Source organism: Myotis myotis, unplaced genomic scaffold (genome assembly GCF_014108235.1).
Source record: "Myotis myotis isolate mMyoMyo1 unplaced genomic scaffold, mMyoMyo1.p scaffold_m19_p_3, whole genome shotgun sequence".
NCBI lineage: Eukaryota > Metazoa > Chordata > Mammalia > Chiroptera > Vespertilionidae > Myotis > Myotis myotis.
In genome coordinates, this window is record NW_023416335.1 from 80,671 (window position 1) to 94,197 (window position 13,527).

At 62.5% G+C, this 13,527-nt stretch overlaps 1 protein-coding gene across 1 annotated transcript in view; it reads right to left on the bottom strand.

Annotated features, from left to right (window-relative positions):
* Nucleotides 1-11,984: 11,984 nt before the first annotated feature.
* Nucleotides 11,985-13,527, bottom strand: part of DLGAP2 (DLG associated protein 2) — a 110,966-nt gene continuing 109,423 nt past the window's right edge. Inside the window, exon 13 of the mRNA XM_036301650.1 lies at nt 11,985-12,801. Within this exon, the coding sequence (XP_036157543.1) occupies nt 12,583-12,801 (219 nt within the window). The 3' untranslated portion in view covers nt 11,985-12,582. The remainder of the gene's footprint in view (nt 12,802-13,527) is intronic.

The window sequence follows — 13,527 nt, forward strand, 5'->3', positions numbered from 1 at the left end:
GCCCAGGCCGGTGCCCTGACCAGGAATCGAACCGTGACCTCCTGGTTTATAGGTCAAAGCTCAACCCTGAGCAACGCCCTGGGCTGGGAGCCGAGTTCTTGACAGGACACAATGTGCTTAAAGAGAATGACACAGTCTGCTTGTCCCCAAACCCCAAGAGCGGGACAGAGGTGCGTCTCAGCTGGTGGCCGTGTCCTGGAGACAGCATTCTGCCCCGATGTGACGTGTGCGCTCACCTGGTGTTTCATCGACACGGAGGCTGCTGAGCAAGGCACTGCCTTACCAGCTCCCCCCCCCCCCCTCCTCCTCCTCCTCCTCCTCCTCCTCCTCCTCCTCCTCGGCACCCAGCGCGCAGCCCCATGTTCTCAGGCCTCCTTTCTGAAACAGAGAGAAACCAGCAGGCCCGTCGCCCAGGACTTACCACACAACAGCGGGCAGCCACTGAGGGAAGAGCCTCCCTGCCCGGCCCCTGCCTGCTGCCCGGGGGGCGGGCTCCCCATGGCCGTCCTGCAGCCCTGAGGCCTGGCAGTTGCTGGGCCCGTGAACCCCTCGTGGAGCCCATCAGGCCGCCCAGTTCCTCGGGATGTGCCTGTAACAGCCCAGGCGCCTGCTCCCCATGGGCCCCTGCAGGCAGCAGGATGGGACTCTGGTGGGAGCCTGGGTGGGGGTGGGGGTGGGGGTGGGGGCGGCGGAGAATGGGGCTGGCTGGGGCCTCAGGAAGGCACTGCACGCTGTATTGGGGGGGCCCCCAGGTTCAGGCAGAAAGCACTTTGCGGTGAGTCCCAGAGATCAGGTCTCCCTGTTACTGGGGCCTCGGTCGGATCTTTCACACAGATTTGCCTCGGCGCCTCGTGTTCCTGAAATTTCTGCTCATCGGGGGAAGCTCTGCTGGGAGGAAGCAGAAATGAGAAGAGAAAGTGCACAGGCAGGACTTTGAGGAGAGCGGTGGTTGTGTGTGTGTGTTTTTAAATAGATTTTTATTGGTGTCAGAGAGGAAGGGACAGGGGGAGAGAGAAACATCAGTGATGAGAGAGAATCATGGATCGGCTGCCTCCTGCACACCCCCTACTGGGGATGGAGCCGAAACCCGGGCACGCGCCCTGATAGGGAATCAAACCGTGACCTCCTGGTTCATAGGTTGACGCTCAACCACTGAGCCGCACCGGCTGGGCAAGAGCAGGCTTTTCAGGAACTCGGCCCCAGGACAGGGAGTTTAGGCGTTGCTGGGACTCAGGGTTGGAGGGTGCCTGGGGCGGGGTGGGTCAGGCCTACATTCCAGTGCGGAGGAATCTGGGTCGGTGTAGGCACGCCCCAACCCGACAGGATCTCAGACTGGAAATTCCCTGGGATCCCAGCTGTGGCCGGCCAGCTGTGCCCGGAGCAGGGAGGGAAGGAGGCAGGGAGGCAGGGAGGGAGTCGGGGCCCCGCACTCTGCTGACGGCAGCTGAGGCCACAACCCGGACACCGTCACCCGGGAAAATGTCTGGAACCGCGGCAGTCAGGCGTGCGGCCTTGCCTTTGTTTGGCTGGGAGCGTTGGGCGGGCGGCCCCCTGTCCTGTGACGTGACTAACAGGAGTGAAAAGACCCCAGTCTTAGCGATTCGAGGGACACAGTCGTTAGCAACGCTGCATGGTATGTCTGAGAGCTGCTCCGAGGGTAGATCTGAAAAGTCTCATCACAAGAAAGACACTGTCACTGTGGTGACCCATGTCCACCAGACTGGTGGGTCCATTTCCCAACAGACACAGCCTCTGGCTACACCTGAGACGAATGCAATGCTGCATGTCAACTGCACCTCAATAAAAAATAAATAAATAAATAAATAAATAAATAAATAAATAAATAAATAGAATTAGGCCACGGGCGATTCAGCCACCGTATCTCCCATCAGGGTGTGCTTGACCGCACTTGGTTTAAGGTTGGAATCCTGATCGGCCGGCTCCACGGCCTGCCCACATCTACATGGGAAATACTTTTCACCTGGAGAAGAGGAGAGCATGGGGCCCTGGCCGGTGTGGCTCAGTGCATAGAGTGTCGGCCGGTGGACTGAAGGGTCCCGGGTTCCATCCCGGTCAGGGGACGTGCCCGGGTTGCAGGCTCCATCCCCGGTGACGGGTGGGGGGAAGGGGAGGGTGCAGGAGGCAGTCGATCCATGATTCTCTCTCATCATTGATGTTTCTCTCTCTCTCCCTCTCCCTTCCTCTCTGAGATCAATAAAAACATATTAAAAAAGAAAAGAAGCCCTAGCTGGTGTGGCCCAGTGGATAGAGCGACGGCCTATGGACTGAAGGGTCCCAGGTTCGATTCTGGTCCAGGGCACAGGCCTGGGTTGCAGGCTCGATCCCCAGTCGGGGGGCGTGCAGGAGGCAGCTGATCCATGATTCTCTCTCATCTTTGATGTTTCTCTCTCTCCCCCTCCCTTCCTCCCTGAATAAAATAAAATCAATAACCATATATTTAAACAGAAAAGCTTCGTCACTTCCTTCTCTCGAGTCCTGTTTGTTATTCTGTGGTGGAGGACTTGCTGAGTCATAGCCGTGAGCTCAGAGAGGAATATGTCCACGCAGAACATCGTGCTTTCCTGGTTGGCGGGCAGCGGGGCTGACAGCTTGCTTCAAACCGCTCATCCTTTGAAACGTAGCATCGTTCTCCCAGTCCCCTGACCAGCCTCGCTGAGCGGAATGGTGGGTAGGAATCACCTTGGGGTCTGTGTCCCAGGGCTTACACACAGCTGGGTAAGGATGCTGGCGGTTGTGCGTGCTGTCCCCTGGGGGTCGGTCTTGGTGCTGCAACGCTCTTGCCTGGCCTCCACTCCGGTGAACCCCACATCCTTTGCCAGAAGCCGCCGGTATCCCTGGACCACTCTAACACGTTTCCCTCCACAAGCAGGTTGTTTCTGAAGTCCCCCGGCCGCGCAGCCCCTTTACCGCGTAAATCCCCAAACAGACCTGCCGGGTGCCCGTTGCTTAATCCGAAGGAGGGCTCCCTGTCCGGCCTCGCGGTGTGGGCGGCAGGTGGCCCTCCCGAGTGTGTGCGCAGCGGCCGAGACCCCGGCCCCAGTCCTGCTCATCAGCGACGCCCGAGGGCTTGCGCCAGCCTCCGGCTCCCGGCCTGTTCGGATTCTCTGAGAAAGCCCCTCCCTGATACAGTTGAGACCGTTCTCATTGGAGCTGCACATCTGAAATCGTCCATAGGCATTTACAAAACTGCAGGCCAGACAGCCTCAGCGAGGACAGACCCCCCAAAAGCTGGGCCTGGAGAAGGCGGGGAGCCCGGGCGAAGGTCACAGGTTCGTCGGCATCAGGCCGCCCGGTTAAGGAGAGTCACCTGCCCATGGCGCAGCTCCGAGCGGGGAGCCCCTCTGGTCCAATGGTGGTGCCGGCCCTGGGCCAGCCACCCGCGGGCCTGCTGGGTACGGCCTCTCTCCGCGAGGCTCAGGCACCGTGGCCCCGACTGGACGCAGCCGCGACGGCTGGGGGACGAGGCTTGGAACAGGAAAGCAGCTCCGAGACGGAGTCTGAGAACCCCCAGACGGCGCCCGCTCAGTGGGGCCCTGTAGCTCCCAGTTTCTGCACAGAAACTCACCGCTGGGGGGAGACATGCTCCGGCCTCGGCGGCTCCCTCTCCCACCTGCCTTTTGAAAAATACGTTTTCATTGATTTTTTTAGAGAGAGAGGAAGGGAGGGAGAGATAGAAGCACCGATGATGAGAGAGAATCATCATTGATTGGCTGCCTTCTGCACCCCCGCACTGGGGATCAAGCCTGCAGCCCAGGCCTGTGCCCTGACCCGCAATCAAACCCGGGACCTTTCGGCTCCTGTCGATGCTCAGCCACTGAGCCACGCGGGCCGGCTGTCCTACCTGCGACTTTGCTGACACTGCCACCCGCCGTGTCTCAGGGCTGTGCCCGCTCTCAGAGCCCCGCGGGGGCAGGTGACGTCTGCCTGGGACCGAGAGCTCCCTCCCCACTGTCACCTGTAGCAGCAGGCGCCGGGGTGGCTGCACCTCACATGGCGGAACCTGGACGCCCGCATCCGCCCTCCCTCTCCACGGCCCTGGAAGTCGGGGCTCCCCGTGGGGGCGATGAGGCTTCCCATCTCGGACCAGCGTCCATGCAACAAAACAGGCAGCATTCGGTTTGTTCGGAAAGTTATAAACCTTCCGTGACCCTTCCCGGGCCTGACCCTTTGTTGGAGGAGACCTTCTGTGAGTAGCTGAACCTGTGAGGGGGGGCCTGCCTCTCCTGTCCGGCCTGGGGGACTCCAGCATGTAATGCTGCCCAGTGACCAGCTGGTGAATCAGTGGGTGACCAGGGGAGACGCCCAGGGCTCGGATCCATCCCTCCGCCAGCGGGTCCCCCACGGCCTGGAGAACATGGGGGTCCATGGTCATGGGGAGCCGGGGTAGGAGGAGGAATGCACGTGACTTCTCGCGCTCAGAAAGCTCATGTCGGACCCCACGCCAGTGGACACATACCTTCTGCTCTGTGAGACGGGGGTGCTGGGACCAGGCTGAGCATCGTTTGGGGAGAAGACAGGAGACAGCGGCCAGTTCTCTCGGGAAGGACAGGGGGACCCTGGGGATGGAGGCTTGGAGGGTCGGCAGGACTTTGAGAGTCCACGGAGGCGAGGCCTGGGACGGGATTCACCTGAGGGAAGGGCCCGGGGCCTGGGGGGCTGAGTGACGTTGATGCCTGCGGGTGGGGCTGCGTTAAGATAGCGGCTGGAGGGGCAACGGGCTTGGGACACAGAGTCTGTGAGGCTGTGAGCAGCCAAGTGGGATCTGCCTAGAAGGCGGGCATCAGGCGGCCACGGGAGAAGCCGGGGAGGGGAAAAGGGAGAGGGGCTGGGGGGCGGTGCTCTGTGGACACAAGGGCAGAGGGTCCTGCTGGTGTGACCGCCGAGGGAGGTGAATGGAGAGAGAGGCCTGGACAACGGCTGCCCACGATGCCAAGGGTGCCCCAGAGCGCCCACCGGGCGAGGCAGGGCCCAGCCACAGGGGCCGGTGCTACAGGCCGGGTTCTGCCTGGAGACGATGGGGAGAGGGTGGGAGGCCCTGGGGAAAGGGCAGGAAGGACAGAGGGGCCTCAGAGAGAGAAGCCTCCGCCCGGCCATGTCCCCAGGGCTTCCCGGGAAGGGGTGCCCGTGCAGAGCCGGGGGAGGCTGCCAACTGGCACAGGGTGTGTGCAGGGCCCTGGTCTGAACCTCCGCTGTGCAGCGATGCTGGGTGAGATAAGTTCACTCTGAGGCGTGTGGCCCGGCTGTGTGGAAGTGGGTTTGCTCTGGTCCATTTAAACCACGCGACGTGGGCAGGCACCCCGCGCCTCGGGGTCTGCGCCGGATGGACCCCGAGCTCACGGCGACCTCCCTCCTCGCTCTCCTTCACGGAGGGAGCAGCCGCTCTGCCTGCACTTGGTGATTTAACCCCAACGCCACATGGAAACAGCAGCAGAAGCGCCCGAGGCCCCAGTTCTCACGGGAGCTCATTCAAGGTGGCAAATAGCGGAAAGCATACGTGAGCACCCACTGCTGCTCCGGCTTTTCCTACCGGTCGCTTCCCGTGGGAGGTTGTCGCTGTTTTTAATTCACAGCCGACCTGGGAGCGTTTGGGTTCATGAACAAGTGGGGAGGCCAGGACAGAGCCCTCGCCTCCCTCTCTCCCTCCTCCCATCCGCCCCCCCACACCCCGGCCCCTGACGGCGGCAATGTCCTCGTCACCACGTTGCAAACGGACACCCCGCACTGTCTGGGCCCTCACTGACCCTGGCCACAGTACAAAGTGACCAGGCCACGCCCAGCAGGTTAGCTCTCACGGAAGGAGCAGGGGTCGAAGAAGAAAGGGGTGCAGATCTCCCCTTTGGCCGGGTGTCCGTGTGCTCCAGCGAACAGGGGTCTGTGGGAGACGGGCATGCTGGCCACCCTTCTCCACGCTGAGACCTGGCTTCTCCTTGTTAGAAAGCGAGGCACGTGGAGGGATTCCTGCGTGGACTCGGCCCCCGGGCGGCCCTGACTAGGGAGGAGTCAGACACAGACACTCACCAGAAACTTGCCTTCTGCACCTTGTCCACTACTCCCCCGGCCTCCCAGGCTGCCCGTGGCTATCCCTGCCCATGGCCATCCCTGCCAGTGGCCATCCCTGCCCGTGGCCATCACTGTCCGTGGCCATTCCTGCCCGTGGCCATCCCTGCCAGTGGCCATCACTGTCCATGGCCATCACTGCCTATGACATTTGCAATGTGGAGCCGGTGGAGGGAAGTGCAGGGAGCTCGCCCTGATGGTCACAGGCAGAGATGACCACGGGCTGTGACGGCCATGGTCAGGGCTGGCCACGGACAGGGCTGGCCACGGGCAGGGGTGGCCACGGGCAGGGATGAGCAAGGCAGGGCGTGGCTTTGCAGTCCCTCCTGAAGGCCTCATGCTCATGCTTTCCGGGGGCCGTAGGGAGAGACGGACAGGGAGCCGCCTGCAGTGCCAGCTGAGGGACGGGTGGAAAGAGGCAGGGGAGGCAGCAACTCCCACCGGAGGGAGCGCGGCTCACCGGCCACGGGCAGGAGAAGGCGGCGTGGGCTCAGGGAGCACGTTGACAGAAGGGGACCGCTGCCCGGGAGGGCGGTGAGCAGCTGGGCCACCCCGGAGACGGTGGGCCCGCTGGCGCTCGAGGCCGCGCCTGGGCTGGGTGTGCGGACGCATCCACGGGTCGCCCGACACGTCTCTTCTCGTTGCTACTCAAGAGTCTAGGACAGCCAGTGACTAAATCCGCAGGATTTATTAAACTCCTTTAGTCGATGCCATTTGCATACACAGGACATCGCAGCCGTGATCAAGGGCCATCGCTTGGTGGGTAGAGAAGCCGAGGCTGCTTCCACAATGACGTAGGTGACGAGGACGGCACCCTGTTCTCTGGATAGAGCTCTTTGGTCCGTACCCGTGTGTGTTTCTGAGTTTAAAATGACACGGGACTTCCCTCCAATAAAAAGGAAACCTTGCTTCCCTGAAATTTCATTGCGGAGCTGTTTACAGGAGTTGAACCTGAGTGCGAGGTACAGAGGTCCACGGGGGAGGGGGGCGCATGAGCTGCTCTCTCAGTGACTGTGGGGGGAGCCGGCCAGGAGGGAAAGGAACCCCAAGAACGCACCCCTTCACTGCCTGAAAGGAACGATGGTGTCTGACGAGAAGGTGCACAAAGAGCGAGAGCCATGGTGCCGGGGGCGGGGCCACACCGCTCACCCTGACTGGGCCCCGCAGGCCCGCACAGAACTCATCCACCGAACCCGGACCCTAAAAGCGCGACAAGAATGACAGGGCGTCGTTCAAGGCGTCCAGGGGGACTGGGCACGCGGTCGCCCTCCTTGCTGATAGGGCTTCACAGGTATGTATATTTATATATTTATGTATTTATTTATAGACTTTTGTAAAAACTCTGACCATGCAGCTAGTGTCCTGGCTCTAACCTGCCTTCAAATTCTCACGGAGGCACCTCAGGGCGTCCTCAGGCGGCACCCGGGCACTTGGGACGGGCCATGGGAGGGCGGTGCAGGCTGAGCTGGTCCCCGCGTGACCGTGGGAAGTGAGAGGTCGAAGGTGGTGCGGGACCTGACACTCGCGTGCGGGGCAGCGTTTCTGAATCCAGCCAATGAGCTGTGAAGCGAGGGAGAGACACGCCGAGCCCTTTCATAGTGAAATGAGCACAATATTGAGAGGTGGGGGTGGGTGGGGGGTCCAGGTGGCGAGTCAGGGGTGACACGTGGGTGTTAAGTGGCAGGCGGCAGGCACCCAGGCGGCCCTGGGGCTCCCCTGGGTCTACCATCCTCTGCGTGGGGACCGCGCTCTGCTCCTCGAAAGAGAGGCCTTTGTCCCCGAACTTTCCACCGAAGCCTGGCACCGTCTTTCCTCCCATCGGACGTCCCTCCGTGGGGACGGGCCAGCCGGGCGAGACGCTGGGGTCTGGAAGCAGCACCCATGAGGAAGTCGCGTAGAGTCTAACACAGGGGGAGGGAACCAGGCCCCCTCGCCGTGTCTCTATAAAACCTCGTAAAAAGCGGTGCTGTGTCGTAACTGATGTTTCCTCTGCAAACTGTCACCCGTCAAGGGCTTACACGGAGCCCAGAAGTCACTTCTTGGAACGCTGGATGCAAAGGCCAGGGTCAGGGCCGCCGGGCAAACGGGTCCTGGTGTTCGTCGTGTCGGCGGGAAGGGACGGTGGCTTCCTGGGGCGTCCCCAGGACCCTCCGTGGTCTCCAAGGGGGCCATAGGCCGGGCTCAGCATCTGCTTCCACATGAACGTTCCTTCATCACTTTAAACTAATATATATATATATATATATATATATATATATATATATATATATATATATATATATATTTATTGATTTCAGAGAGAAGGGAGCGGGAGAGAGAGAAGCATCCACGATGAGAATCATGGATCGGCTGCCTCCTGCGCGCCCCCTAACTGGGGATGGAGCCCACAACCCGGGCACGTGCCCTGACCGGGAATCGAACCGTGACCTCCTGTTCATGGGTCGAGGCTCCACACTGAGCCGGGCCCTCTGTCCCTCTAACGTGCGGGGCACCGGCTCTGCATCTCGTCGCCGCTGCAGCGGAGCTGGAGCAATGGTGAGCACGTGGCCCATGCTGCGTGGCACCTGCTTCTCGCCGTGGAGACGTCCGGTCACACTGAGGTCTGAGCCAGAAGGAATGGAAATGCCCTGAGTTGCTTCTCCACCTCCACACGGTCAGGGCCCATGTCTGCGGTCGGCTGGGCCGGGACCCGACCGGTGACTGCCGTGTCCTGCCCTGACCCTGCACCGCACGCCATGGAGGACGCGTGTGAGATGGGACCACGTCGCCTTCAGCCGCCGCCTGCCCCTGGGCGCTCGCAGGCCTGGAGAGCCGGTCACCGATCTTCACGTGACAGCATCGAGGGCGGAGACCCCAAGACGTGGGGTCCCTTGGCTGCTGTGTGACCAGAAGCAGGTGGTTCGACGGCCGACTGGCGGTCTCCGGGCATCGCGTGCGATTCCAAGTCCTGCTGTGGCCGCAGTGCTGATGGGCCTTCTGCGTGAACTGAAAAGGCCCTGGCCCCGTCGGCTCCCCGCCCACCCCACCTGCAGTGGTCGGAGCAGTCGCAGGACAGGCCGAGCCCCGCTGGGAAGGCTCAGGTCTGGTCCGACCTCGGGCCCCGGGTCAGGACCGGGTGTCCAGGGGGTCACCCAGCTCAGGCCTCCCAGGCTGTGGTTTTCCACCTTCAAGTCTGGAACCCTGTGCTCCACCCAAACTCGCAAACAGTGCAACAAACACGCAGACAAAACAGAGCGAAGCCCTCGGCAAGGTCCCGGGGCCGGCGAACACCCCGACGGTGTTAGATTTCAGCAGAAAGAAAAACAGGAGGCTCAAGCCTCGAGGAGAAAGGAGACGCTGGGACAAGAGCCCGCGTGGCAAATGGAGAACCGATCCATTTAGGCTGTTTCTGGGGACACGACTCTATGCTCCTGGGCTGGGCTGGGCTGGGCCGGCCCTCTTTGAGGGGCAAGGTGGGGAGAGCAGGACCCGGGCAACACGTCCATGTTCGTGGGGACCGGTCAGAGCATGCTCGTGGGGGTCCCGCTGCCCCCACCGAGGTCACGGACCTGGCACCACAGATGGCTGGGCAGACACAGACCTGGAAGGTGGGACCTTCTGGCCGTTTGAGTTCTGGGAACCGGTCAGACCCTGAGCAGGACTGCTGCCCGCCAGCTGCGTGCAGCCAGCCTCGGCGTCTCCCTGAAGGTGGGCGCCGTCCTCCCCGCCTCCGGCCACGGGCCCCTGACTACCGAGTCCCTGATGATGGAGAGCCTGTCTGGTCAAGACCCTCTCCCTGTCCCTCCTGACTCTCCACCAAATGTTGGCCCAGGCCTGGCTGGTGTGGCTCAGTGGATAGAGCGTTGGCCCGCGGCCTGCAGGGTCCTGGGTTCGACTCCGGTCCAGGGCACGTACCTCAGTTGCAGGCTCCTCCCCGGCGGGGTGCAGGCGGGAGGCAACGATCAATGTGTCTGTCTCACATGGGTGTTTCTCTCTCTGCCTCGCCCCCTCCCTTCCACTCCCTAAAATCAGTGAATCCTGGGCTGAGGGTCAGCAGAACGGGGTAAAGCGGTGACATGACTCCCGGAGCTCAGCCTCTGTGGGAAGAAATGAGCTCGGCTGACTAGCAGGTATTCTAAACGGCTTTATTTCTCTTTACGTGTAAGAACGCAAACATGGCTTATCTCTGCATTCATGAGGGGCTGTCACGGCGAGGACGGGATCCGTGGCGCTCGGTCGGGCCACGGGAGCAGGGACGTTCTGTGGGGCCTGGCGTCCGCTCCGCCGTCCCATGGCGTCTTTGGGAGTCGGGGGGCCAACCAGGTCCCTCCAGGGGCCCCACTGCGCGCCAGTGGCCTCGCCACATTCGGGGGTCGGTGAAGGTGCTCACCTGGGAGCGGTTTAGGCCAAGACTGTGTGTGTGTGTGGGGGGGGGGGGGTGGTTTTAGGATAAAAATGAGTCTACAAAACATAAAAGATAACGAACCCAAATCCAGTGAATGCGTTCGTTCAAGTCAGGATTAGGGAGTCTGGGATCCAAAGTGAATACGTATTCTCTAACTTTAGAATTTGTCATTGTCTGTTTTGCACAAGGTCAAGGACGGCCGAGAAGGCCCCGGGGCTGCCGGCGGGCACGCTGTGCGGCTGGAGGGCCGGAGTCCTGGCCGCCCCCTCCCCCCCCGTGGGGTCTGCGTGGCTGTGCTCCCCGAAGCAGCTCCCCCTCCACGGCCCCTGCGACGGCCAGGACGCCGAACTGCGCATGCCCCTGTGGCGGCCCCACGGAGGGCACAGACGAGGCCTGGCCACGGCACACGGCTCGGGTTCAGGTATTTATTTAGGTAGAAAAAAACGCTTTGAACACTCTGGGGAAGTAGGACTCATTATAGAAGAATATTCCAGGGAAATAGTATTATTATTTTTTTGCATTTTCAAGGATATACATTCGTACTGATTTTTGCTTCCAAATATATTTTAAGGCTGTTTGGTAAACTATATACCGGATATGAGGTTCAATTTACAGGGTGCTGTTCTTACAGGGAGTTCTTAACGACTCAGCTTTAAAAAAGTAAAACTGTTTGAAGCGAGACAGACATGCGATAGTGTCCACTGTGCTCCGAGGGCGCCCATGCTCGGTGCGGTGGGGGGGGGGGGCCTGCAGGCTGCAGAGGGCGGGGGGGGGGCGGGGCGCCCCTCACTGCACCCCGGCAGGCGCCAGGGGCAGAGAGCTGGGCGCGGCCTAAAGTGCGAGTCACAGGGCCGGACAAAGGGCTGCGCGGGGACCGGACGCGCAGGGACCGGACGCGCAGGGACCGGGCGCGGCTCAGCGAGGCCAGGCGAGCCAGCCCGGAGTGGCGGGCGGAAGACGTGGTGTGGGGCGCGGACACCTGTCCTCGGGGGGCGCCTGCCTTCACCTGGGGGGCGGGGAACCGAGTGGGGTCGGTGGTGACACTTCTCCTCTGCACAGCACCCGCCTGTCCTTCCGGCATGACGGCCGCGGGGCTAGATGTACGCACCGCGGAGCCTTTGCGTCCTCCCGCTGCTCTGGGGCGCCCGCCGGAACCGCCAGCACCCTCAGAGTCCCGCTGAGGTCACCACGCGTGACGGCCCCATCGCGACTGAGACAGGCGGCCTGGACGGAGGGCTCCGCACCCCCCCGCCCCCCGCCCGCCCATGCCTATTCCTTAAACCTTTCGCATCACAACTGTCCTCCAACAAGCACACTTCCTGTTGGTCTGTTTTCCTGAAGGGCGCCCTCAGGGGTCCCCGACAGCGCTGGAGGCCGAGCACACATCTACGAATGGATCCCACGCAGCGTGAGGGCGAGGCTGACAGGCGGACCGTGTGCGGAGGTCACGGAGGTGGGGGTGCACCGGGCTCCCTCGCGGGGTCAGGGCGTCTGCTCCCCGCCCACCCGCCCACCTGCCCGCCTGCCCGCCACGGGAGCGCCAGCCACGGGAGTGCCCGCCACGGGAGTGCCAGCCGCCTAGACACCCACCTTGATGATGTTTTGCCCCCTCCTGTGAAGGGACCTTCCTTATGTGTCGGTGGTGCTGGGCGCTCCCAGGGTCCGACCTGGGCCTCTGGGTCATGGAGACACACGTGGGGGGCGGGGTGGGGGGCAGTGGAGGTGCCTTCTTGCTCGTTACCATACCCTTGGCACACGGAACATGGGGAGGGTCAGCGGGGACAGGAGCAGCAGCCCCAGGCGGGGGGCCCCCTGCACTTCAGGGGGCCGTGCCTGCCGGGGGGGGGGGGGCAGTGCCTCCAGGGAGTGGGGAGATGCACCCGTTTGAACGTGTTTGTGGTTCTTGCCTCTGATTATCTCACGATTATAAAAATAGAAATAACAAAATGTGAGCGGGTCCCTCTCCAGAGACGTGTCCTGCTCTCCTGAGAGGTCCCACGGCTGCCCGTCGGGGCGCCTGTGAGTCAGACCGTCCCGTCGGGGAATAGAAAAGACGGCGTCGGCGGCAGCGGGCAGCCCCGCGGGCACAGGCGGGCACAGGCGGCCCTCGTCGCCGCGTCCTAGAGCCGCGTCTGGGCCTCGGGGATGTAGATCTCGATGCTGTCGGCGCGCTCGCCAGCCGAGTTCTGGCGGAAGGACGCCGCCCGCTTGGCGGCCAGCAGGCGCCTCCGGGCCTCTTGCCGCTGCCGGTCCGGCAGGTCCAGGGACTTCTCTCTCGTGATGGGGAACTTCCCTTTGGGGGGCTTCTTTGGTATCGGAGGGGGGACCTTCCGTTCTTCCTGAAAAGCATCACACAATCATGGGCGTCAGGGGCCCCCGGCATCACCGTTCACCGCCCGCATCGCCCGTGGCCCTGCCTCCCGCCCGGTGCACACTGTGCCTCCCTCAGATGCTTCGGGCCTGCGGGGGTGGGGGGGGGCGCGAGGGGTGGGGTGTGGGCAGAGAGCTTGCAGATAAAGAAATCACTTCTGCGCACGGCACTTAGGTCTGCTTGGTCCTCCATCTATTCAATTCCTGCGCTGAGCACAGGGCATGGCTACCACTCCCTCTTCTCGCGATTGCCTCTGGGACCTGGGGCCACGGAAACGCGGGCCGGTCCTGGGAGGGTGTCCCTTGCACAGGGGCTCCTGGGCCTTGGGGCAGGGGCTCCAGGACATGGATGGAGCCTGTTCGGGCAGAGACCCACCCCCTATCTGGGGTGCTGTGCCCTGGGTTGGAAGCCGTCCTCCCGTGGGGGCCGCGCTGGGCTGGGGCTCTGTCCCCTGTCAGTCCCCGAGGAAGGAAGGCCAGGCAGGGCTCCGCCAGCCCTCTACCCGCTTTGCAGGTCCTGCGTTTAGCGCTTTATTATAACACCTTCCCTCACAGCCGTCACACACGACCCCGTCACGGCAGGACTAGCCCCAGGCCCTGGACGCCCAGGTCCATTGTGGCTGATGTCCAGCCTGTGCAACCGCACACCGTCCCCACCTGGGGGAAGAGGGAGCCTGTCAGTCTCTTGATGGGGC